A 24,188-nucleotide genomic window follows, 5' to 3' on the forward strand; every position below is an offset into this window, starting at 1 on the left:
TTGATTTTTGACCTGAGAAACAATCCTGCAGACAGCTTTCAGTTCAGCCTCCAAAAGACCCAAGTGCTGAACTCAGTGTGGCAACAGAAAAGTCTTTATTGACAAAAGTTAAGGAGAGAAAAATAAAAAAAAAATCTGGTCAAAGAAACACAAATAAAACCTCAGCAAAGGCCAGAAAACTGGATCATAAAATACTGTACAAACAACAAACAAACAATACAGTCATATAATTAACAAAACAGAGGATCAATACCCAGTTTTTATTCGGTCAGATTCACCATCCAATTAAATTATTTATGTTGTTAAAAAAATAAATAGAATAAATATATCTTTATGTGATCGGTGGATGCCCCATTGCTTTTAAAAAGAAACTAAATTAAAAATGAGGGACTAAGACGCAAGTAGAGGAAGGAAGGAAGGAACTTTAATGCTTTGAGACACACCCTAAGTTGAAAGGTAGTCAGCAGATTAATCAGAATGAGCAGCTCAAAGAAAATACAGTAGTCTGCCATTGTTACCGTTGTTGTAGTTCAGGTCATGCATGGTTATTTATGTTTCCCAATTGAAGATAAATGCACAAAACAAGAGACTAGAAGAAAACTTTCCTTGCTCTCCCTCTCAGAGTTTTTCTGTTGGTGTGATGTGTAGAAAGAGTGGTGCAGACAGCTCTGGGTTCAGCCTCTGAAAGGGGAGGAGTTAGCAGAGAAAATGCTACAAACTGTCTGACAGCTCATCTCTCTGATTGACAAACAACAATGGTAGTTCACAGAGAAACACTCTCAGCTTTTAGACATGGACTGAGCTTTGTGTCACAATCATTTCATCAAATCAATAGTTTCCACTCATCTGTGTGTACAAGTTACTGTTATTTTTCTGTGTATGTTTTTTGTTCAGTTATTTTTTCAGTCAAACAGTTTGCTTTGAACATTCAGCTCATTGTAAATATCAAGCAGGGTGTCAAAGACACTAGCTGTGAATTGTGCTGTTTGTTGGTATTTATCCATCAAAAATAGTGAAATGTTTCATCTTCTTCTGTCTCACAGGTCGACTGGGAATTCATCCAAACCTTAGAAGCAGCTATGAACTTCTCCCTCCTTTCAGTAAGTCTGAATCAGATCCATTCTGTGGTGTTTGTTTCTGTGTTTTGTTGGAGTGTCTGCCTCTGCTTTGATTTTCTTTCTACATGACAAACTCATGAAGCAGTGTAGATCCAGTCTGTTTGAACTTTGAGCCATTCAATCATCTGTTCTTGCGGTCTGCTGCGTCTCCAGCTCTAACTCCTGACACTAACTGCTCTGATCATAGAGGAGAACTAAAAGCTCCACAAAGTCCTGCAGCTCTGAGCACTTTGCTCCAGTTTCTCCTGATTGTGAGTGAGAGGAGCTGTTACCATCTGCACTCTGTGCTGCACAGAGCTGAGCTGGGAGCTCTCATCCTGACAGAGATCAACTCTATCCACAGACATGAAGAGCTGATGGAGAGAGGAAGGCCTTCCTGTTAGATTCAGGAGGAGCTTCAGAGCTCACACTACACATCCAAATCACTTCCTGTAGCAGCTAATAAAGATCAGCTGCTTCAGATGTATCAATGAAGAAAGAAACACTCTGTGGTGTGTGATGTGACGGCTGGGTTACCCTTAGACAGATATACCCTGATTCAAATCCTGATTATGAAAGAAGAGTAATATATGTTCAGATATGTACTATCAGCTTATCCAGAGTTCAGTCATTGTTTTGATCTCTGAAAAGTTGGAGCCTATCATCTCTGATAAACACTGATTTCAGTTCTCTCCAGCTCCCAGCAGGCAGTAGACATTTCACCCTAACTGTGGAGCTGTTAGCAACAGGGTTAGATCAGCTGTTGTTAGTGATGAGGATCAAGACAAGAAAAAAAACCTCATATTATTTGTAATAATTGTGAAGAACATCTATGTGTTTTTAATCCCTTGTGAATCAACCATGTCTTTAATTGATAAGGTAAAAAATCACTCAAAGGTTCTTTGATAATACTAACCCAGTCTCAATGCATGATTGCAGAGAGGAGTTTGGTCTTATTTTACAGCTGAATACTAAAGCACTGCAAACTGCGATGTTTTCAAACAAACAAGCTTCTGTGGCAACACCACAAGTTTATACAAATGTGTACTAACACACCAAAAAGATAACTCTGAGCTGCAAAGTAAACAAAAAGAAGTTAAATTCAATCCAATACAATACAACCAGAACCCAGGCTTACAGACAGAAGTCACCAGAGTCCTTTTAGCATGACCAACAATATCCAGGTAGCTGATTTGTACAAATGGAAGTAATTTTAAGTCATCTACAATTTTAGTGTATGTTATTTTCAAGGTATAATATAGTATAGTATAATATAATATAATATAGTATAATATAAAATAATATAATATAATAATATATAATATAATATAATATAATATAATATAATATAATATAATATAATATAATATAATATAATATAATATAATATAATATAATGAATAAATGTGAATGATTTCTTTTTTACTGGAACCGAAAATATAACTAGTAACAAGTTTGGTATAAAATAAAAGGTTAGCTTAAATTAACCTTGTTGTGATGTTCCCCTTTTTGCATTCACATTTTTAAAACCAAACAAAAGGGTCTGCTTGAATTATTATACTAGTGTCATTTTATGCATCAAAGGATTGAATTAAACATTAACAGAGTGATTTAGAGGAGAAATCAGAATATTGAGATTCATATTGTGTATCGTGATATAGCCTACATATATCACGATATTGGTTTTTGGCCAAATTGTGCAGCTCTACTTTGGATAGACATAAGAGTGGACGAGACTCGCTATGTACTCTGCGTCATCAATAAATAGACTAAATACCACAAACTGACATCAGGGGGTAATTCTGAAATTACCAGAGGTCCCCATGTAATACTTATTCCTCTGAGAATAGTTCTTTAGACCATGTGTGTTTGTCTCATTGTGGACACAAAGCTCTGCAGTCCCTCAGTGGATCAGGCTCTGTGGTTCCAGCTGTGAAGTTTTTTGGTGTCATAATGATTCAATCAGAAATATCTGTCAGAGTTTAAGTTTACCTTTGAAAAAAACAATCACTCTCAGGTTCATCCAAGTTAAAGCTGTGAGGGATTTCTTCATTCAGATTTTCAGTCCAAACAGTTTGGTTGAAGGTTAAACCTTTGGACACACATCAGTAAGATTGAAAATCTAAAGCCTCAGAATATTTCACAAACATCATTAAATGTCATATTCACAGCTGTGTGTCGCTGTCATTAGCTGTTTTTTTCCTTTAATCATGTCTCTATCTTAAACAAATATAATCACAACACAGACTCATCACAGATACTGAGTGTGAGCTCTGGACCTGAACACTGATGGAAATCACTGTGTTATTAAATCTCTGTAACACTAGACACCAACAACCTCTTCAAAAAGAGAGTTTTTACAGACTTTGAGGATAGAAGAATGGTTCGGTATAATCCAAGTCTGACTGAGCTTTGTTTTTCAGTGGAGGAACAGAGCAGCAGCAGGAGGCACACTGGCAGAGGTGACATCAGTAGGGGTGACATTGGCAAGATGACTGGCAGGATGACTGGCAGGATGGACACTGGCTGGATGGACAGGGCTTGGTTGGACATTGACAGAATGGACACTGGCAAGATGACTGGCAGGATGGACACTGACAGGATGGACACTGACAGGATGGACACTGGCTGGATGGACAGGGCTTGGTTGGACATTGACAGAATGGACACTGGCAAGATGACTGGCAGGATGGACACTGACAGGGTGGACACTGACAGGATGGACACTGGCAGGATGGACACTGACAGGATGGACACTGACAGGATGGACACTGACAGGATGGACACTGACAGGATGGACACTGACAGGATGGACACTGGCGGGATGGACACTGACAGGATGGACACTGACAGGATGGACACTGGCAGGATGGACACTGACAGGATGGACACTGACAGGATGGACACTGACAGGATGGACACTGGCAGGATGGACACTGACAGGATGGACACTGACAGGATGGACACTGACAGGATGGACACTGGCGGGATGGACACTGACAGGATGGACACTGACAGGATGGACACTCGCAGGATGGACACTGACAGGATGGACACTGACAGGATGGACACTGACAGGATGGACACTGGCGGGATGGACACTGGCGGAATAGACATTTGCACAGGCAACATCAACAAGGGTGGCATCTGCAGTGGCAACATAGACTGGGGCAACAGCTGCAGAGGTGACATGGACAGGGGTGGCATTAACAGGGGGGATTTCATCCAGGTCACAGCCAGGGGCATCTTCAGCAATAGAGACATCTGCTGGAAGGACATAATCAACAGCGGCAACAAAGGCAAGGGCAACTTTGACAGGGGCAGCAGGGGTGACATCAACAGGGGTCTTTCTAGGAACTCAGGTGAGTTTAAGTGTTGTGTTTTCTAAGTGTTGTTGTCTGATGGTCTTTAGCTGCAGAGTTTAGTAGAAATGAACTGTGAACTCATCTTTAATTTCTGCTGCTAGATTAGAAACACCTGAGATGATGATGGATTCAGACTCTCTGCAGTCTGATCAGCATCTGAGGACATTCTTCATCAGGGAAAAGGTTTCCCAAAACTGATTCATTGTTATTTATTTCAGGGGAGGGACCTGACCTACTTGATGCTCTTAACCTTGAGGTGCCTCAAGATGCAGATGATAATCGTAAGTAACAGGTGGAGAAATGTACAAAGTAAGGATGATCAGAGACTGAAAGAAAGCTTTACTAAGTGACCCTCTCAGAGTTTTTCTGTTGGTGTGATGTGTAGAAAGAGTGGTGCAGACAGCTCTGGGTTCAGCCTCTGAAAGGGGAGGAGTTAGCAGAGAAAATGCTACAAACTGTCTGACAGCTCATCTCTCTGATTGACAAACAACAATGGTTGTTCACAGAGAAACACTCTCAGCTTTCAGACATGGACTGAGCTTTGAGTCACAATCATTCAGTCAGCTGCAGTTTTCATCCATCTTAAAACAACTTAATGTTAAGTTAATCAACACAGTTTGTTTTGAACATTCAGCTCATTGTAAATATCAAGCAGGGTGTCAAAGACAGTAGCTGTGAATTGGGCTCATTGCTGGTATTTATCCATCACAACTAGTGAAATGTTTCATCTTCTTCTGTCCCACAGGTCGACTGGAAATTTATCCAGAGCTCAGAAGCAGCCTTCAATGCATCTATCCTCTCAGTAAGTTTGAGTCCAGTCCATTCTGTTGTGTTTCTTTCTATGTTTTGTTGGAGCGTCTGCCTCTGCTCTGATTTTCTTCCTACAAATCAAACTCATGAAGCAGTGTAGATCCAGTCTGTGTGAACTTTGAGCCATTCAGCAGAACATCCACTGCATTAACACCTGTCTGATGATGACTGTGTTATTGATGAAGAGACCAGGATCAGATCTGAGCAGAGCAAAGCTCTTTGAGATCAAACAAACTGCATTTAAGAAAATAAATATGAGGATTTAAAGCTCACTGCTGAGTTTTTAAGTTCAACGTTAATCAACTATGGTTATCTAATATTTCTGTTTTAACAAAGTTCACATGTAGTTGTTTCTGATGATTTTCTTTCAGTGTCTAAGAGGCAGGATGGTCTGCTGGGGGACGACTGGTTCTGAGAGGAGTTCATTTGGAAACATCATAGGGAGGGACTGAGTCGAGCACTGATGAAGACTCATTCTACTGTTAGGAAAAGAGAGGACACTCTTCATGACGCATGTTTTGACTGATATGACTTTAAAAAAAAATGTATGATTATACTCCAGAGTGACTTATTGTTCAGAAAGTATGGTACTTAGTTTATTACTGAAAAACTATGGATGTAAATAAATATTTAAGCAGACAGTGTTTCTAGCTAGATTTGTTGAGTTTTTATTTTTTCAAGTAATCTTCAACCTTCACAACTTTAATTAAATGCAATAATAAACTACCCATTTTATTACTTTGTTTCAATAGTCTGCGTATTATCATATTCAAGGAGCACAACCATTTCAGAGCTGAACACCTGATTTATGTAGTCTTTATTTGAGTGTGCACAGGGGTCATTTACATTTACAAAAGTTGTAAATCTGTTTTAAGTAAACTTTAGCATGTCATTATCAGCTTTAATCATATTAAAAATTTATTTATTTTATTTATTTTATTTATTGGTTATTAAAGAGGGCACAGCACATATTAATGAACATTTTTTTACAAATGTAAATATGCCAGATTATAGCCTTCGGCTAATTTCCATCTGCAGACCCCCTGGCAGGTTGATGGTAACAACACAAACAAGACACTGCAAACTAAATACAGAAGACAAGTAGACAGAACAGTAGACAAGTATAAAAAGAAACAGAAATATCCATGTTGCACAACCTCACATCCCACAGAGCCCACTGCACTGAGTATTATTGCACCAGCTTATATTGCACCAACATGAGCAACTTAAAAGTCACACATGCTCACATGACTGCGTTTCTCTCAGCCACAAAAATAATTATCCAACAACAAAATTGTGGCTAGTGAAAATACTGAGTGGCTTGTAACTCTGGGAAACCACTAGCAACAGTGGTTGGTGAGCAAAAAAGTTAATGTCAAGCTCTGGCTGCAACACAGTCCAAACATGTGCCCACACATATGCATGCGCACACAGACACACACAGACACACACAAAATGTATTAATGTATGTATACACTCTTAAGAAATCATTCATAGGGTTGGTTTGTAAAGCTTGTAAAATCAAGAGCTTTTTATGCATAAGAAGTCAAGCTTGTTACATGAACACAATGTAATCAGTTGATAACTTCTTTTGATAAGTTGGTCTAAATTAAAACAAAGGGAAAACAGTCTTGACAAAGTAATGTATTAACTTTGGATGGATATTTCTGCCTTAATATAGAAGTGTATTCAGTTAGTACAGCTTAAAAATCTTTTAAGTTTCCTTTAAAAGCATGCCTAACGACACGGAGGGAAGTAGGGGATAAAGAAAGAGACGCCATTTTTTTAGGAAATTACTTAACTTTATAGCTTGGTGAGTATAATTTTGCTTTTTTTTTTTTTTTTTTACAGCAGCTGGATCATGTTGCCGTTAATTTGCACAGAATTTCTGTAGCAATTGTCTTAACTCTGCAAAGTCAGAAGAGGAGATTAATAATTGAGTAATCAATTATTAAACAATAGCTAAATTCATTTAGAAATTCTGATTTCGGCTTCATAAATGTGTTTATTTTCAGGTTTCTTTGTTCCTCTGTGACAGTATTGCATTTCTATGATTTGTGTTTGCAACAAAATATTTGATGATGCCAGCAGTGACCCTGAGAAACATTGATATTTTACAAAATTTTCTGACATTTTATGGACCAAACAACTAAGCAATTACTTAAGAAGTAATTAATGGATTAATTCAGGGTGTCGAGCATAATTTGATCTTAAGTGGGCCAGACCAGTAAAATCATATCACAATTAGGCATAAATAACAACAAATCCAATTTTTCCTCTTTGCTTTCGTGAAAAGACACAAAGACATTGAATACACGAATACGATGAAAATCTTGACATTCAACGAGCTACCCTCTCCACTTCCAGCCAGCCCAGCAACCATTCTTAAAGCAATGGAGGTTCTGATGGACCTGTCTGCACCCACAGAGCGTCCCTTGTTTTTTTGTTCTTTTTTTCCCTCCAACAGTTAAACGTGTTAAGCTTCAATAAACAGTTGAATCATAAATCTGTTTTGACAATGTGTAATTTATTCCAATGCACAAAAATAAGCTACTAGTACTCAAAAAATTAAGGTAACGATTTGCATGGACATTTTTGTGTAGAATGAAAGTTAAAAAATTAGTTCAAAGAACTAAATGCAGTAGTTTTTTGAATTTTTTAAAAATTGAGTTGGCTCAGCTTAATTAAGCTTGTGGAGTACAGAGCAAATCATGTTGTTTGTGATAAAAAATAAATAAATAAATTCCAAACTAGAGAAATCATGTGGCATTGACACAATAACGGCCAAGTTGAAACAACTGAAAAAGACTGATGAAAGTTGTTACCTTAATTTTTTTCACATTGAGCCAGGATATCGTTTTTAGAGTGTACAATGTATTAAAAAAACGCAGGTGATAAACTTACCTGGGACTGCAGTTCCCAGGGGCCTTTGCAACGTGACGTCAGCATTAGTAGTTATGGATTGAGAGTTGTCTGACAACAAGAGAAGAGATAGATAATGAGATAAATGGCTCTTAAAATTACAGTCCTAAAATATATTTCTGATTAAACAAGTCTAATTTTCTTTCATATCTCGACGTTCTATCTGCACATTTTTTCAAAGAGGAGATCAGAAGAGCAGCTTTCTGAACCAAAATACTTGTGGACCATCTTAAACATCTTAATGTCCATCCCAACCCACAGTCTGCAGTTATTCTGCAGTGGCCTGTTCAAACTTGAGAGTCTATCAATAAAATGTATAATCATTACTTTATTCTGATGGATTTGTTTAAACTTCAAGTTACACACAGGGACATATATATAAAAAAAAAATCATAGAACATTAGAACACATTCCTTTTTTTTTTTTTTTTGTTCCTTTCCATTCTCTGACTTACTTACTTCACCTTTTTTGTCCTCCTGGCCCTCTTCATCCGGTTTACCTTTATTCAATTCGTCTTTTTCTCTTGTTTTTAAAGTACTCCGGTCACTTTGGCTGTTTTCGAATTCGCATACTATACTAGCAGTGCCTACTGATTCGACCAAAAAGTAGTATGCAGTATGCAGTATGCGAACAAATGTCAGAGTTGTAGTATGAGAAAAACACTCGGATGACGTACTGAATCAGGAAAAATCCACAGTATGCATCGGACCAGTCTGCTTCGCATACTGTTACCCACAATGCAATGCGCCTGGTCCCAGAAGAAGTGAAAATGGCAGAGAGCGGAGAAACAACAACCGGAGTAGCAGAGGAATATAAATATAAGAGCCATTTCTTTTTTTATCTTTAAATCCTCATCATCTCCACCACTGAAAGTTAATATAAAATGCTCTCTCTGGCAATATATTTGCAGATAAGTTACTCGTAGTTTGTTTATTATCTACACTTTCAATCAAGTTTTTTTGGGAATAAAAGTCAGCTGTAGCCAACTTCCGTTTTCTTCAAACTGAAGACCAGCGTAGCATACTACAAAAATTAACCCAACTGAACAGTCATACCACATACTGCTTATGAAAGTAGTATGTAGTAGGCAGTGCCTACTACATACTACTTTAATAAGCAGTATGTAGTAGGCGAATTCGAAAACAGCCTCTGAGTCTGAAAGCAAGTGGCTTGACCTCTGACACATAGTGGAAGAGTCCACCTGAAGAGGAAGGGGTGGGGGTGTGAAGATGATGTGACCGTCTACATAACAGGTGTTCCATCACCAATTTTGGGATTATTTTAGCTTCTATAAGATGAAAGCGGTAGCTGTCAGAGGATTTCGTTGTTTAGAATGTTGCCTCTATTCTTAAAAAAAAAAAAAAAAAAAAAAAAATCAACTGACACCCCCTCCCCTCGTAGCTTTGGAGGGCGTGCGACCAACTACATGGACCGGTCCATTTAAAATCTGTCAATTTGCCGACTGTTTGCCGCCGTACTGCCAACTAACTCAATTATTTACAACAGAAATGGCTTTTAAGGTTATTTACTTGATAATAACTTTAGGAAAGATGAACATAAACTCTGAAGTGACCGTTACTTCGCAAGGTAATTTCTTCCAATGGCTGAGAGTTCGACTGAAGAGACCGTGAATCATCAAAATCAAGCTAGTAACGGTGAGTCAAAGTGTGTGATATGCGTCTTCAGAAATAACTCTTCATCACTCTCATTATCACCGTATGGTATCTGCGTCTTTTAAAAGAGAAAATTTAAGGCTTTTAAAGCTTAATCATCGAACCTTTATTTTCCATGTCTTCAATTTATGCATTTTGTTTGTTATTTTATACTTCGAAAGATCGAGAAAATTGGGGGTTACTGACTCAAGTTTGCAGGGGCTCCACAAGATGGCGCCAGCGATTCAACGATAGACATATGAACCAGACCACCGAGGTGATGTAAACAGCTTCTTATGACATTAGGAACGAAGAAGGAAGGAAAAGTAGAGTATACTCAACAGTGAAATAAAATATCATAAATAAAACACCAGAAAAGGATCTAAGGCAACTTTTTGCTGACTGTCACGGAAATATTCAGCATGTTTGATGTAAAATATTATTACATATTAAATAATGACCCCCTAAAATTTCTCCTAACACCACAGTAGTTTTTCTATTGAAGTTCAGGCTCTGGTCAAATAACTGACTCCTTACGTTTCTCACAGAAATTCTGTAACACATTTCCATAACTGATTGAGATCTTTCATACCAGTAAGATGAAGCAAGAATTTAAGAGGTATATTATTCAATCTTTGATGAATTGTAGACAAATACAACAGAGTGGTCTCTGTAAGCATTATACTAAACAAAAATCAACAAGGAATTGATTTCAAAGAGGATTAAAAGTAAAATCTCTATTTTATCACATTTATTACTTCACTAGTGCTTTAACTATTAGAAGATTTTATAAAAACACTTTAAATGATCTGTGGACATTATCATTTACTAAACAGATTGTTGAGCTGTTTAAAGAAGGATTTGCAGAGGTATTACATAAGATTAAATCAGACAAATGCAGGTCACTTTTAGATAAATTTGCCAATGGCTGACATGCTATGATGCTTCACTTCCTGTGTGTAAACAAGCGCAGATGTCATTTCATAGTGCAGTGTGGTTTTGTAGTATTTTGATCTGGTATGTAGAGATAAAGTTGTATAAAGGCTGTTTTCGATTAAAATTGCATATCACCATTCCACCAGAGCAGAAGCTCATGGATTTTGCATAGTCCTGTATTTTAGACTAAAAAATGGTGGTTATGTTTTACTAATATTAGTGACACTTGACAAACCACTTGGAAATCATTTACCCTTAACCTCCAAAATATCATGTGACATCTTCACCGTTCTTTGAAGGTTTTTCTTATCGTTAAACTAATTACTCAGATTTTAAATTCCTGTTTCCATTACTAAATTTGTTGCCTGAGAACATCCGTACTTTGGAGACTAGAGGAAATTTTTCTGGACCAGAGTGCACAGATGACTAACGTTTGCAGAGAGAGTCAGGCTGAGGAGAGGTAAACTTCTGTGGTGAGGTGTTTCATTCATTCTTTTTATACGTACAGCTAGGTCATTCTTCTGATTGTTGGGTACAGCCGTGCTCTTCAGGAAGCAAGTCTGTCTCACTGTAAATGTAGGGGTTATGTCACTGCCTGTAACTAAAAATGTGCTTATACTATATAATAGAAGGGGAAACACATTAATATTTACAAAACCATGTGACTTTAAGTGTTTAAAATTTTTCAAAATAATCATCAACTGTGGTGACACTAGAGGGCGCTGTGTCTGTTTGAATTAGCTTAATCTCTGTTGACTGTAGCTGAAGTTTCTGAGAATCGGCCTAATCACTTCTCACCTCTGTATGATTGTACACAGACTCATATCTGCCTTTTCTCTTCCCATTGTTTGTGTTTTTGTTACTTTTAGGTGATGATCATAGGTGAAAGGCCATCTGTACATCATGTTCTTGGACTTTATTTCTGGATGTACCTGCAAATGACTGCTTTTTAATGATCCACTATACCCTATGTGTTTACTGCAGCTTCAAGCTTCCTGATTATAATTTATCCACAGGAATACTGATATACTGTTTCAGTCAGGACACCTGTGTCAGGACACCTGTGTCCTGACTGAAACTTCAAAGAAAACACTCACAGCTGAAAGTAAAACTTCAGTCCAGCCCAGAAAACTGTGACTGATGGGATCTCTGTTTGACTGCAAAAGTAGCAACATCACCCTCTGGTCCTCTCATAGGCCAGGTACATGCAGGTTAATCGTGAATACCTGACTGTCCAGCATGGCAAGACTCTGTCTGGTCCTCCATCAGGTCAGTACAACAACTTCTCCATATAGATAGTTACGGAAAATTCTCCTCTCTAAAGCAGGTAGTCTGTCAGGTCATTCACTTCACTGTAATGTCTAAGAACAGTCCCACACAAGTTAGTGTTAATGATAAAACTTAAGATGGAACATCCAGACCTACAACGTACTTTATTCATTGAAACATTTACACAGGCATATGCTCTGCAATAAAATGACAAAAACGCCAGGACTCAAAAAGAAACAGATCAAAAATATGCTTCAGTCAGACAACCTGGCTGTTGAAACAAGATCAATGATCTGCTGGATGGATAAGAAATATATCCTGCTGAGAAACAACATGTATAAGAGAGAGGTTTGACTCTGATTTATTTAACTGTTCGTCAGCTGTCACTGCAATAAAAACCATCTGTGATTTAATGAGAGTCTTTGTGACAGTTTGAATTTGGCTGCAGAGAAATACCAACCTTCTGTGACCTTTGACACTTTTCTGACAGCAGGGGGCATCAGAGAGTTTTGATTTCTCACACACACAAAGGTGTTTACCTGTGGTCAAAAATATGAGGAAATGTTCTATCAGTACACTTGGCGTGTCAAAGCCACAGAGTCAGAGCAGGTCGTCTTTAAACCTCGCAGTTATGCTCCAACATGTAAAGTTTTTTAAAACTGTCTTTTTTTCAGACTTCATTTGACTGCTGGGTGACTTTTTAAACTTTTTCGACCTAAACTTTCATCCTGTGGCTGGGATTCGTCACTTTTTCAACTTTCACTTTTACTGCTGATTGTGTCGCATGAAGAAAATCCTCAGGTGAGTCAACTTGACGTAAAGGAGATACAGAAAAATAACTAAATAATGAAAGTAGTGGTAGAGAACTTGTTTGGTTGATGGATAAGTAGGGCTTGTATTCAAACAGCAGGATGTTTTCAGATTATTCAGATTCACTGAATGATCTCCAAACATGATTTAATTGTTTTTTTTATAGAGTCACAGTTTATTTTTACTGTAACTCGGTGTAATGAAAACATAAATTCATGCTGTAACTGTTCAGGTTTACTGCGAGAACAGTTTAAAGCTGCAGCGTGTGATATGTGTGTGTTAGTCAACGAAGTGAGCAGTCTGTACATGTTCAGACAAAGATATCTGTGTTTCATCAAAAACATGCAAATCTGTATTTCGGTCTGAATGGAGGGATCATGTAGAGTTATTTGGAATTTGCTTGATTCATGGAAATTTAGAAGACTTGCTGAGGAGACTTGCTGTGGAGACTTGCTGAGGAAAGGGGGAGCAGAGTGACTGAAAGCTCTGGATGGGCTTGAGGGTTGTTTAGGCTGAGGGAGGATAAAGATCTGAGAGTGCAGCTGGGTTTGTTGATGATGGGGAGATCACTGAGGTATGGAGGAGTGAGGTTATGGAGGGCTTTGAAGGTGTGGAGCAGGATTTTGTAACTGATCCGGTGGATTATGGGGAAGCCAGTGCAGCTGTTGCAGAACGGGGGTGATGTGGTGGGAAGAGGGAGTCCTGGTGATGATCCGGGCCGCAGCATTCTGTACAAGTTGAAGTTTATGGAGGGACTCGAAGGGGAGACCAGATAGAAGGGAGTTGCAAAAGTCCAGACGGGAGGTAACAAGTGAGTGGACCAGGATGGCGGTGCTGCTGGGGGTGATGGAGGAGCGGAGGTGGTTGATGTTGCAGAGATGAAAGTATGCAGACCGGGTAAAGTTACTGATGTGAGAGTGGAACGACAGAGTGCCGTCAAGGACCACCCCCAGACTCTTGACCTGTGGGGAGGGGGAGACAGAGGAGTTGCCAGTGGTGAGCGTAACACTGTTAGCTTTTGAGAGAGTAGATTTGGAGCTGATGAGGAGAACCTCAGTTTTGTCACTAGTGAGTTTCAGGAAGTTGGAGGTGAACCATGATTTGTTTTTCTGTACACAGAGGGCACAGAGTGAGGAGGGAGGGTGGAGTTGGGTTTGGTGGCAACATAGAGCTGGGTGTCATCCGCATAGCAGTGAAATTTATCTTTTTATCTACAGAGAATGTGACCAAGGGGGAGAAGATAGATTATGACAACAATGGGACCGAGAACAGAATTTGGCAGAAAGGTATTTACAGGACGCCATTTCAGGTGCCAAGAGAGGAGGAAATCATTAGAACTAATCCGACCTGTTTTAGGGTGTGTTAAAGGGCAGCAGTGTTAACTTGGAGAGACTCTGTGTGAACTCATAACTGACAAAATTAATCACTGAAAGAAGGATATTTAATTTAGTCATCCTTATCAAAGGAATAAGAAATGATTAATACCAGTTAAGACCAGTATCTGTGATTAGAGTCACAACACTCACTCTTTAGGGCAAAACAGTGTTTGAATGTTTTCAAGGTTTTAAAACACTTTTCATAGAAATGATTCAATTAAAACTCAGCTTTTGTAAACAGTTTGGGTTTCTTTCTGTGTCTGTTAAAATACAAGGTGAGATTAAGTCTTTCATCCCTAATAACCAGTCGTAGCTGCTCGTTACCCTCTGTTTTTCATCTTTTTTCCCTCTATTACCCTGCTGTTTTTTTCCAGTTGAATCAGTCTCTGATGATTACAGCAGAGGGACGTGATAGTGACTGCAGCAGCAGGTGAGTCCAGTCAGACGATCTCAGTCCAGGTAACTCTTCTCTCTGTGAGACATTTGTGTGGCTGTAGGTGAAGAGCCTGTAGTTTGAACAACAAGACTACAAGACAAGTTCACAGAGGAAATATGTCAGAGATGAAGTGATGTACAGCTCACAGGTTTGACTGTGGGTTTGATGACTGTTTGAAAGACACAACAGTTTTTATAAAACACAAACAGCAGAAGAGGTCCTCACTCAGGACAGGAAGCTCTGGATTAAAGAGAGAGAAAACAGCCTGAGAACACTCAAAAGTTCTTCAAACTGATTTTACCTTGTTTCTCTTCCACACGTCACAGATATGAAACACAGAGGTGACTGTTTGTCTGAGATAATGTTCATCTCTTTTCTTCCAATCACAGATGATCAGTTTCCTCTGAGGCACAGAAACAGTTTAAACAGTTACCACCTCACAGTGAGTCAAACTTTAATTCAGATTTATCAGAGAACCTGTCTTTAATGTACCTGGGAGAAACATTTTGCTTAAAGTTATCAAACCCCATGAACAAGAAATTAATAAACCTTCTTTTCTTAAAACTCACATCACCAGACTTAAATGATTGTTCAGAAACAGGTCATAACGCTGAGATTATTATTGGAGCACAAGGAACTGAGCATGCGCTGAAAGAACGCACCCTGACAACTTTCCTTCTGAGTGGATACATGATACCTCAATCGGTTTGGGGAAAGGAATATTCCACACCTGTGAAACCGATTAAATGTCCATTCGGATTGGCACTTTACTTTGGAAATGAGGTGTATACAAAAGTTGAATTATTTCTGTTTGAGCAAATAAACCGAATGCAAGCGGAATATTTGAGTCCATGTATACGTGGCTAGTGATTCAAAAAGTTTCTATATTTTTATATCAACCATCAAAAACATCCCTGAATGATGAGGAGTCCTCCCAAAGTCTTCACATACTAAGTCACAGTGAAATCAAAAATGAAAAAACACTCTTAGTGGTGTTTTAACGATTAAGCTGAATAAATAACCAGTGTTCTCCTGCAGCAGCACTGAGGAGATCCTGTCTTAACCTTTAATCATCTAAACGCTGGTACACAATATAGGATTCTCCAAAACTGCACACATTTAGAGAGCAAACACTTGATGATAACAAAAGACAGATCACACATGATTTCTCTCTCCTGATCATACAGTGTGTGGTCTGCTCTCCGAGGACATCACACACTAATAGAGTCTTCAGCAGAGCTTCAGCTTCTTCGTGCTCAATATTCCAAATCTCGGGTAGTAAAACGTGACTTTGGTGTAAACAAGCATGACGGACAAACAGGTAACAGCAATGATGTTTGTTTTCAGACTCTAGAATTTCGGGAAAAAAACACAAAAGAAAAAGGATTATTTTAAAAAGTCGCGGAGGCAGTGGGGTCATGGGCTGTATGAATACAAATGTGAGTTGTTGGTGAGTAAAGTTGTTTTAAATATTACAGATACATTTTTTACTTCCTCTGTGGTCAGTTAGCTGAGTCTGCCTGCGTCTTGATTGGCTTTGCTTCGGTATACGTGACATTACACTCTGTACCTGCTATAGACTGTACCTGCTCAGCTCCTCTCAGAGCGCCCCACACACCACAGGATTTTTAGTCACAAATATTAAATACGTTCATTATCTATGATCTCTCAGTCAGAGGCCTTTCAAGCAACTCCGACTAGAAGAAATCATTCTCAACACACCCCACACCACAGGAAAATCCCACATTATGTCATCAGACCATCAGGCCTTTGCTGGCTTTGATCATAAGGGGGAGATCAGGACAAAAATCAGTCTGATTATCCTGTTGTGTGTACCCGCTTTGGTATGCTTTTTATGTGGCCCGCGAGACCTTAAAAGTTCTGATTGTGTTATAATAGACCAGTCAAAGGGGTGCATTGACCACAAACTACATTTGTAATAAAACCTACAGATCATAATTCCTGCAAAGTGACCGCATCCGGCCACTAGTTTGCAGTGTTTCCATATCAGTGCCATTTTCCAAACTAGTGGAATTGAGAAATAAAACAATGATTTCAAAATGTCCAGGAACAGAAAAGTTGATGCAGAGTGAAGGCTGTTTCAAGAAGAACTGATGTTGCCCTCAGTGAAAATTAGTTTGACTGATCTAAGGATTTGATATACAAGTTTGTCACAAGACGTAGCTGCTGAGCTTCACTCTTTTTTGCCTCCCCCCTCCTCTGACATTATTTAGTTTGATCGTACCTTTATTTTCCATGTCTTCAATTTATGCTTTTTGTTCGTTCTATTATATTTAGAAAGATCGAGAAAATTGACTGGCTGATAGAAGCATGAGTGTTAACCTTGGTTATTCAGAGTCCAGCCCTGCTACTCTGTTGTATGGGGTTCCACAGGGGTCGATTTTAGGTCCCTTGATCTTCTCCTTGTACATCAGACCTGGATGTCTCTGAACTTTTTGAATTTTAATAAGAAATAGTAGACAAGTGATGCTGTTTGGTCCCAGTGGCCCCTGTGAACCCCTTCCCGTTGACTTGGGCCCTTTGGCAGATTATTTAAAGCCAACAGAGACAAATTTGAGTTTTAAGATGGACAGTGATTTTAAATTGGATCAGCAGATTAGCTCAGTGGCAAAGTTTAGCTTTTTTTATATTAGGCAGCTTGTAGAGGTGAAGCTTTTTCTTGTACAGCAGCACTGTGAAACAGTAATCCACGCTTTTATCACATCTCGGCTGGATTACAGTAACACACTTTACCTGGGAGTCAGTCAGTGCTCCCTCGCACGTCTCCAGTTAGTGCAAAACGCAGCCCACGTAAAAGGGAGCACATTACTCCCATTCAGGCCTCCCTCCACTGGCTGGCTGTGTGTTTTAGAGTCCATTTCAAGATTCTTTTATCTGTTTTTAAATCTTAAAATGGTCTGGCCCCGCTGTACCTCTCTGAGCTCCTTCACCCTCACGCTCCTTCTCCGTGCTTTAGGTCAGCTGATCTGCTGGTCCTTGAAGTACTGAGGTCAAAACATGAGCTCAGAGGGGACAGAGCTTTTTCAGTTTCTGCTCCAAAACTGTGGATCAAGCTCCCCCTCCACACAAGACGAGCCCCCTCACTGTCCACTTCTAAATAAAGAGTCTTAAAACCTGTTTTTATTCCGCAGCTTTTGACCAGGGTTAGAGTCTGCTCTTGTTTTAGTGTTTTAAAGTTTTAGTTAGTGTTTTTATTGTTCTTGAATGTTTTTTAAGAACAATGAAACAGTCACTTTGGTACCTGCACCTTTGTTTTATTGATTTGTTTTATTCATGCCTGCACTATCTTTTCTATACAGCAGTTTGTTTCAGCTGTGATATTTTTTTAAGTGCTTTATTAATAAAGTTGAGTATTTCTCTTAGGACAGTTAAAACAAATTACTGATCTAAACCTTTAGCCATAGTTGTCTGCCACTACACATTACAACATTTTTAATTTAACCTTTATGGAACCAAGAAAAACTTTCAGTAAAATCCCGCCTGCTTGGTTTCATAAAATGATATGAAGCTAGCATAAACATTAAACATGAGACAGAATACTCAAATAAGATTTTATATTGTCAGTAACCAAACTGAGCTCCACGATAATGTGAAACATTTTATTTCTATGGAAAACGATTCCGAAGCTCTCTTTTTTCACCCTCTAACCCTGCTGTTGTTCTTCAGACGAATCAGTCTCTGATGTTTCCTGCAGAGTGACGTCATGGCGACTGCAGCAGCAGGTGAGTCCACTAAACTCACCAGAACAGGTAACACTCATCTCTCTGTTTATACATTAAACAAACAGCAGCAGAGCTTCTTATTCACATGTTCAAACAGACAGACACAGAAAACAGTCCTGGAACTCTGAATGTTGATGAAACAGTTTATAGTAGGCTGACATTTTCTGTTCTACATGTCATATATCATAATAAAAACAGAGGTATCTAATGAATGTTGATACCGTTACTGTTAACTGTAATAAAGTTTATCTGTAATAACATGAATCTGTGTTTCTCTGATCACAGATGATCTGCTGCCCAAGAGGCGCAGTAACAGCTTGGACTGGTTAACACCTGAAAGTGAGTCAAACTTGAATCCAGCTTAACGAGAAAACCTGTGTTTAAAGTATTTGTGAGGAACACTTTGTACTTATTTATCAAACCCATATATTAAAAGTGAATTGAGTCATCGTGTCTGATGAATGTTGAATTCTTTACTATTGACTGTAATTCAAGTCTGTGTTTATCTGTGGGAACATGAATCTGTGTTTCTCCAATCACAGATGATCTGCTTCCTCTGAGGCGCAGTAAAAGCAAGGATTTGTTGCCACCTAACAGTGAGTCAAACTTGAATGCAGCTTCATGAGAACACCTGTGTTTAAAGTATTTTTGAAAAAAAATTGTTGTAGATTATTAAACCCCCTGGAATGAAAAAATAATAATTAAGCCACAAAGTGAAACAATAAACCTTAGATTGTCTTTTCTTATCCCCATCTCTCCCAGTGTGTGAGCTGAGGGTTGTTCTGCTGGGAAACAGCTGGTCTCAGAGGAGTTCAGTGGGAAACTTTATACTGGGAAAGACTGAGTTCAACACTGAGGAAGAACCAGACAAATGTTTGAGGGTCAGAGGACGGATAAAGGAGAAAGACGTAGTTCTCATCAACACTCCAGATCTGCTGAGTCCCTACATCTCTGAAGGAAAACTGACAGAACATGTGACAGACTGTGTGAGACTCTCTGATCCTGGACCTCATGTGTTCCTGCTGGTTCTACAGCCTGAAGACTTCAGTCAGGATCAAAAACTGAGACTCTGCAGAGTCCTTAGACGCTTCAGTGATCAATCATTAGACCATTCACTGATACTGATATCACCCAGAGAGGCCAGTCCAAGTTCTTTGGAAAGACCATCAGAGCAACTCTTAAAGGACATGATCAAGAAGTGTAAATATCGACATCTACAGCGAGAACACACTGACCTCCCAGAGCTGTTCACACGATTAGTTCAAACAGCAAATGAAAACTCTGGACAGCTCACCTGGTGTAATGAACCAGAAGGTGAGGATGCAGGTCTGTTTATAAAGCCAAAGCCTGAACACATGAAACCAGCTCTAAATCTGGTCCTGTGTGGGAGCAGAGGATCAGGGAAGACTTCAGCAGCAGAGGCCATTTTAGGTCAGACAGGTCTTCATTCAGCCTCCAGCTCATCAGAGTGTGTTCAACATCAGGGAGAGGTGTGTGGACGTTGGGTTTCTCTGGTGGAGCTTCCTGCTCTGTGTGGAAAACCTCTGGAGACAGTGATGGAGGAATCACTCAGGTGTGTCTCCCTCTGTGATCCTGAGGGTGTCCATGCCTTCATCCTGGTCCTCCCTGTGGGTCCTCTCACTGATGAAGACAAGGGAGAGTTAAAGATCCTCCAGGAAACCTTCAGCTCTCAAGTCAAAGACTTCATCACGATCCTGTTCACTACAGAGTCTGATCCTTCAGCTCCAGCTGTCGTTAACTTTGTAGAGAAAGACCAGGACATTCAGGGACTCATTCAGAGCTGTGGAGGGAGACATTTAGTTCTTAACATCAGGGACCAGCAGCAGATCCCAGAGCTGATGGACATGGTGGGAAAGATGCAAAAAGTCAAATCAAAAAGCTACTCAACAGAAATGTATGCTCATGCCCAGATGGAAAAGATCAGTAAACTTTGGACGCAGCTAGATGACCTGAAAACTTGTAAGTAGAAAATAGTTTCACTTTGTAAATATGAATGAGATGAGCTAAACCAATTATACTTTTATCATGAACGGCCAGTTAAAGAATATAGGTTTAAAGGTAACTTTTGACCTTCTTATTCACAGGTGATGATGTGAAGCAGAGCTCAGAGTGTCTCCGAATTGTGCTGATTGGGAAGACTGGCAGTGGGAAGAGCTCTTCAGGAAACAGCATTCTGGGGAAAAAAGAGTTTAAAACTGGATATTTCCAAACATCAGTCACCAAATACTGTCAGAAAGCTCACGGTGAGGTAGATGGTCGTCTTGTTGCTGTGGTGGACACTCCTGGTCTATTTGACACAACTTTGTCCCATGAAGAGGTTCATGAAGAGATGATAAATAGCATCAGTCTTCTGGCTCCAGGACCACACGTCTTCCTGCTGGTGTTTGGAATTGGGAGATTCACAGAGGAGGAGAAAAATATCTTAAAACTGATCAGAGAAGGATTTGGGAAAGATGCTGAAAAGTTCACCATCATCCTTTTAACTGGAGGAGATTCATTAAAGGATTATGATATGTCCATTGAAGAATATATTGAAAATTGTGATGATTCCTTGAAGAAACTGATCTCTGACTGTGGAGGAATATACCACATGTTTGATAACTATGATGAACAAAACAGAACCCAGGTCAGTGAGCTGATAGCAAAGATCGACACAGTGGTGAAGACAAATGGAGGCAGCTGCTTCACCAATGAGATGCTGCAAGAAGCTGAAACTGCAATAAAGAAAGAAATGGAGAGACTGCTGAAGGAGAAGGAAGAGGAGATGAAGAAAGAGAGGGAGGAACTTCAGAGAAAACATGAGGAAGAAATGAAAGAAGTGGAGGAAAGAATGAAAAAACAGGAAGAAGACATGAAAAAAGAGAGAGAAAAGAGAGAAAGGGAACTCAATGAAAAGGAGGAAATCATAAAGAAAGAAAAAGAGGACAAGATGAAGGAAAGGAAAGAGAGGGAGGAAGAAGACTGGAAGAGGAAACAACAGGAGGAACTTCAACGACTGGAGTGGGAAAAGACACATGAGGCTTTGGAGAAAAAGATAAAGTTGGAGTCAAAGGAAAAAGAAACTATTGACAAACAGCTGGAGGAGAGCAGAGAAAATATGAGAGAAGAAAGAGAGAGCTGGGAGAAAACACAAAGAGAATGGTGGGAGAAAAAAGACCAAGAAGAGAAACAAAGGAGACAGGAGGAACAAACCAAACTCAGAAAACTTCAAGAAGAGTTTGAACAGGAAAGAGAAAATTATGAAAAGAGAAGAAAGGGGGAACTTAAACGAGGAGAAGAAAGGGAGAAGCTGAAGGATCAAGAAATAGAAAAAAATGCAAAAGAGAGAAAACAGAGAGAAACAGAACTGAAAGAAATGGAGAGACTGCTGAAGGAGAAGGAAGAGGAGATGAGGAAAGAGAGGGAGGAACTTCAGAGAAAACATGAGGAAGAAATGAAAGAAATACAGGAAAGAATGAAAAAACGGGAAGAACACATCAAAATGGAAATAACAATGAAGGAGAAAATCATCCAGAAGGAACAAGAGGAAAGAAGGAAAGAAAAGGAAAAGAGAGAAGAAGAAGACAGAAAGAGAAAACAAAAAGAGGAACTTCAACAACTGGAGTGGAAACAGAAATATGAAGTTTTGGAGGAAAAGATAAAGTTAGAATCAGAGGAAAAAGAAACCATCTACAAAGAGCTGAAGGAGAGCAGAGAAAAAATGAGAGAAGAAGAAAAACTGAAGAATCAAGAAAGAGAAGAAATTATTAAGGAAAGAAAACAGAGGGAAAAACAATTACAAGAAATGGAGGAAAACATGAAGAAGGAGCGTGAGGCAAGAATGAGAGAACAACAAAAGAGAAAAGAAGAAGACATGAAGAGAAAAGGGGAGGAAGAACTTCAGCGACTGGAGTGGAAACAGAAACTTTCATCCTTGAAGAGAAAAATTAAGTTAGAGTCAGAGGAAAAAGAGAGGATTTACAGACAGATGGAGGAGAGCAGAGAAAAGATGAGAGAAGAAAGAGAGAGCTGGGAGGAAAAACAAAGAGAATGGTGGAAAAAAAGAAATCAGGAAGAGGAACAGAGGAGACAGGAGGAACAAACAAAACTCAGAAAACTTCAAGAAGAGTTTGAACAGGAAAGAGAAAACTATGAAAAGAAAAGAAAAGAAGAGGATCAAAAAAGACAGAGTGAAACAGAGAAGCTGAATAGTCAACAGAGAGAAGAAATAGAAAAGGAGAGAAAACAGAAAGAAAAAGAACTGAAAGAAATGGAGGAAAACATAAAGAAGGAGCGTGAGGAAAGACTGAAAGAACAACAAAGGAGAGAAGAAGAAGACAGGAAGAGAAAAAGGGAGGAAGACCTTCTTAGACTGGAGTGGGAACAGAAATTTGAAGCTTTGGAGAAAAAGATAAAGTTAGAGAGAGAAGAAAGGGAAACTAGTGAAAGACAGCTGAAAGAGACCAAAGAGCAACTGGAAAAAGAAAGAGACAACTGGGAGAAAAAACAGAGAGAGTGGTGGGAGGAACGATTTAAAGAAAATGAACTGATAAGATCTGAAGAACAAAAAAAACTGAAGAAACTACAGGAGGAATACGAAACACAAAAAGAAAACGACAAAAAGAAGAGAGAAGAAGAGGATCAAATCAGAAAGCAACAAGAAGAAAAAGAGCAAAAAGAGATGGAGGAGAATCTTAAAGCAGATATGGAAAATCTGAAGAAAGCACATGAAGAAGAAGCCAGAAAGAAAGCTGAAGAGTTCAATGAATTCAAAGAAATACACAAAAAGGAATCAGCAGCTCTGAAAGAAAAGTATGAGAAACAGATAAAAGACAAAGATGAGAGATATGATCTCGTCAAGGAGTTTTATTTTCTCAATGAACAAGAACTGATGAAGAAACATCAGGCTGGGCTCTATAACGCAGTGAAACGTGTCACCACGAACAAACAAAACGTGCAAAAAATCAACGACTTAATGAAAAAACATGAAAATGAAATGAAGGAGGAAACTGAAGACAGAAGAGAGAAACTGAAGGAAACTCATGAAAATGAAATAACTGGTCTGTTAAGAGAGCTCACGGAGGATGTGGACTCATCTCGGTGTTCAATTTCATAAGATTTTATTTCTGTAAAAGTCATGACAGCAGTCCAGTGCTGTGTTTCTTTCTTTTTCTTTATTTGGTTTAGAGAAAAGAAATCTGAAAGGATCAGTGATTTGATACTTTAATATTTTTGCAGTGGGCTGAACTGTGATGGAAACCACAGTCTGATAATTAGCTGTTAGCGGTCTGAATCAGCAGAGGTGAGGGATTCCAGTCACATAACTAAGTAGCCACGGTTACATGAGGAGTTTTTCGTCTTTCCGTACAGAATCTCTCCGAATGACTTTCCCGAAAACAATAGTATACATGGAAAGGAATATTCCAATTTCTGGTCAACATGCGCCGCTATAATCAAACAGAATAGTCAATGGGGCATGCGCAGAAAAACATCAACGAGATTTATCAAAGTTGAAGGGCGACAGTTTGTTTATCACGGTGTTGCAATACTCCGTATTGCGAGTTTGTCATCCGCCCAGTCTTGAAATTATGTTGAGTACGTCAAAGTTCGGATCAAAAATAAACTTTCCGCAGCAGTCCAGTGCTGACGATTCGCCACCATTTTTAGAATTGAGGAGCGTCTCAAGTTGTGTCTTACCTCATATCTGAGCATGCGATGAAAGACTGCACCCTGACAGCTTTCCGTCTGGATACATGATACCTCAATCGGTTT

At 39.1% G+C, this 24,188-nt stretch overlaps 1 protein-coding gene across 1 annotated transcript; it reads left to right on the forward strand.

Moving 5' to 3' along the window:
* The first annotated feature begins 18,397 nt into the window (after positions 1 to 18,397).
* LOC141790011 (GTPase IMAP family member 8-like) lies at positions 18,398 to 23,532 on the forward strand. The gene is made up of 6 exons (XM_074669641.1): positions 18,398 to 18,416; positions 18,702 to 18,755; positions 18,959 to 19,012; positions 19,179 to 20,396; positions 20,522 to 21,695; positions 23,058 to 23,532. Exons 1-6 carry the CDS (start codon positions 18,398 to 18,400, stop codon positions 23,530 to 23,532), a joined length of 2,994 nt encoding a protein of 997 aa, XP_074525742.1.
* The last annotated feature ends 656 nt before the right edge of the window (positions 23,533 to 24,188 follow it).

This window comes from Halichoeres trimaculatus, unplaced genomic scaffold (assembly GCF_033239565.1).
Source record: "Halichoeres trimaculatus isolate MK-OKI-2021-1 unplaced genomic scaffold, fHalTri1.1 fHalTri1_scaffold_5, whole genome shotgun sequence".
NCBI classification, from domain to species: Eukaryota; Metazoa; Chordata; class Actinopteri; order Labriformes; family Labridae; genus Halichoeres; species Halichoeres trimaculatus.

Bases quoted from the DNA above. Each gene is read 5' to 3' on its own strand.
- LOC141790011 (XM_074669641.1), top strand. The intron at 19,013-19,178 runs GTGAGTCAAACT...CATCTCTCCCAG, and splicing joins GGATTTGTTGCCACCTAACA to TGTGTGAGCTGAGGGTTGTT. The intron at 21,696-23,057 runs GGAACTTAAACG...AGAAGAAGAGGA, and splicing joins TATGAAAAGAGAAGAAAGGG to TCAAATCAGAAAGCAACAAG.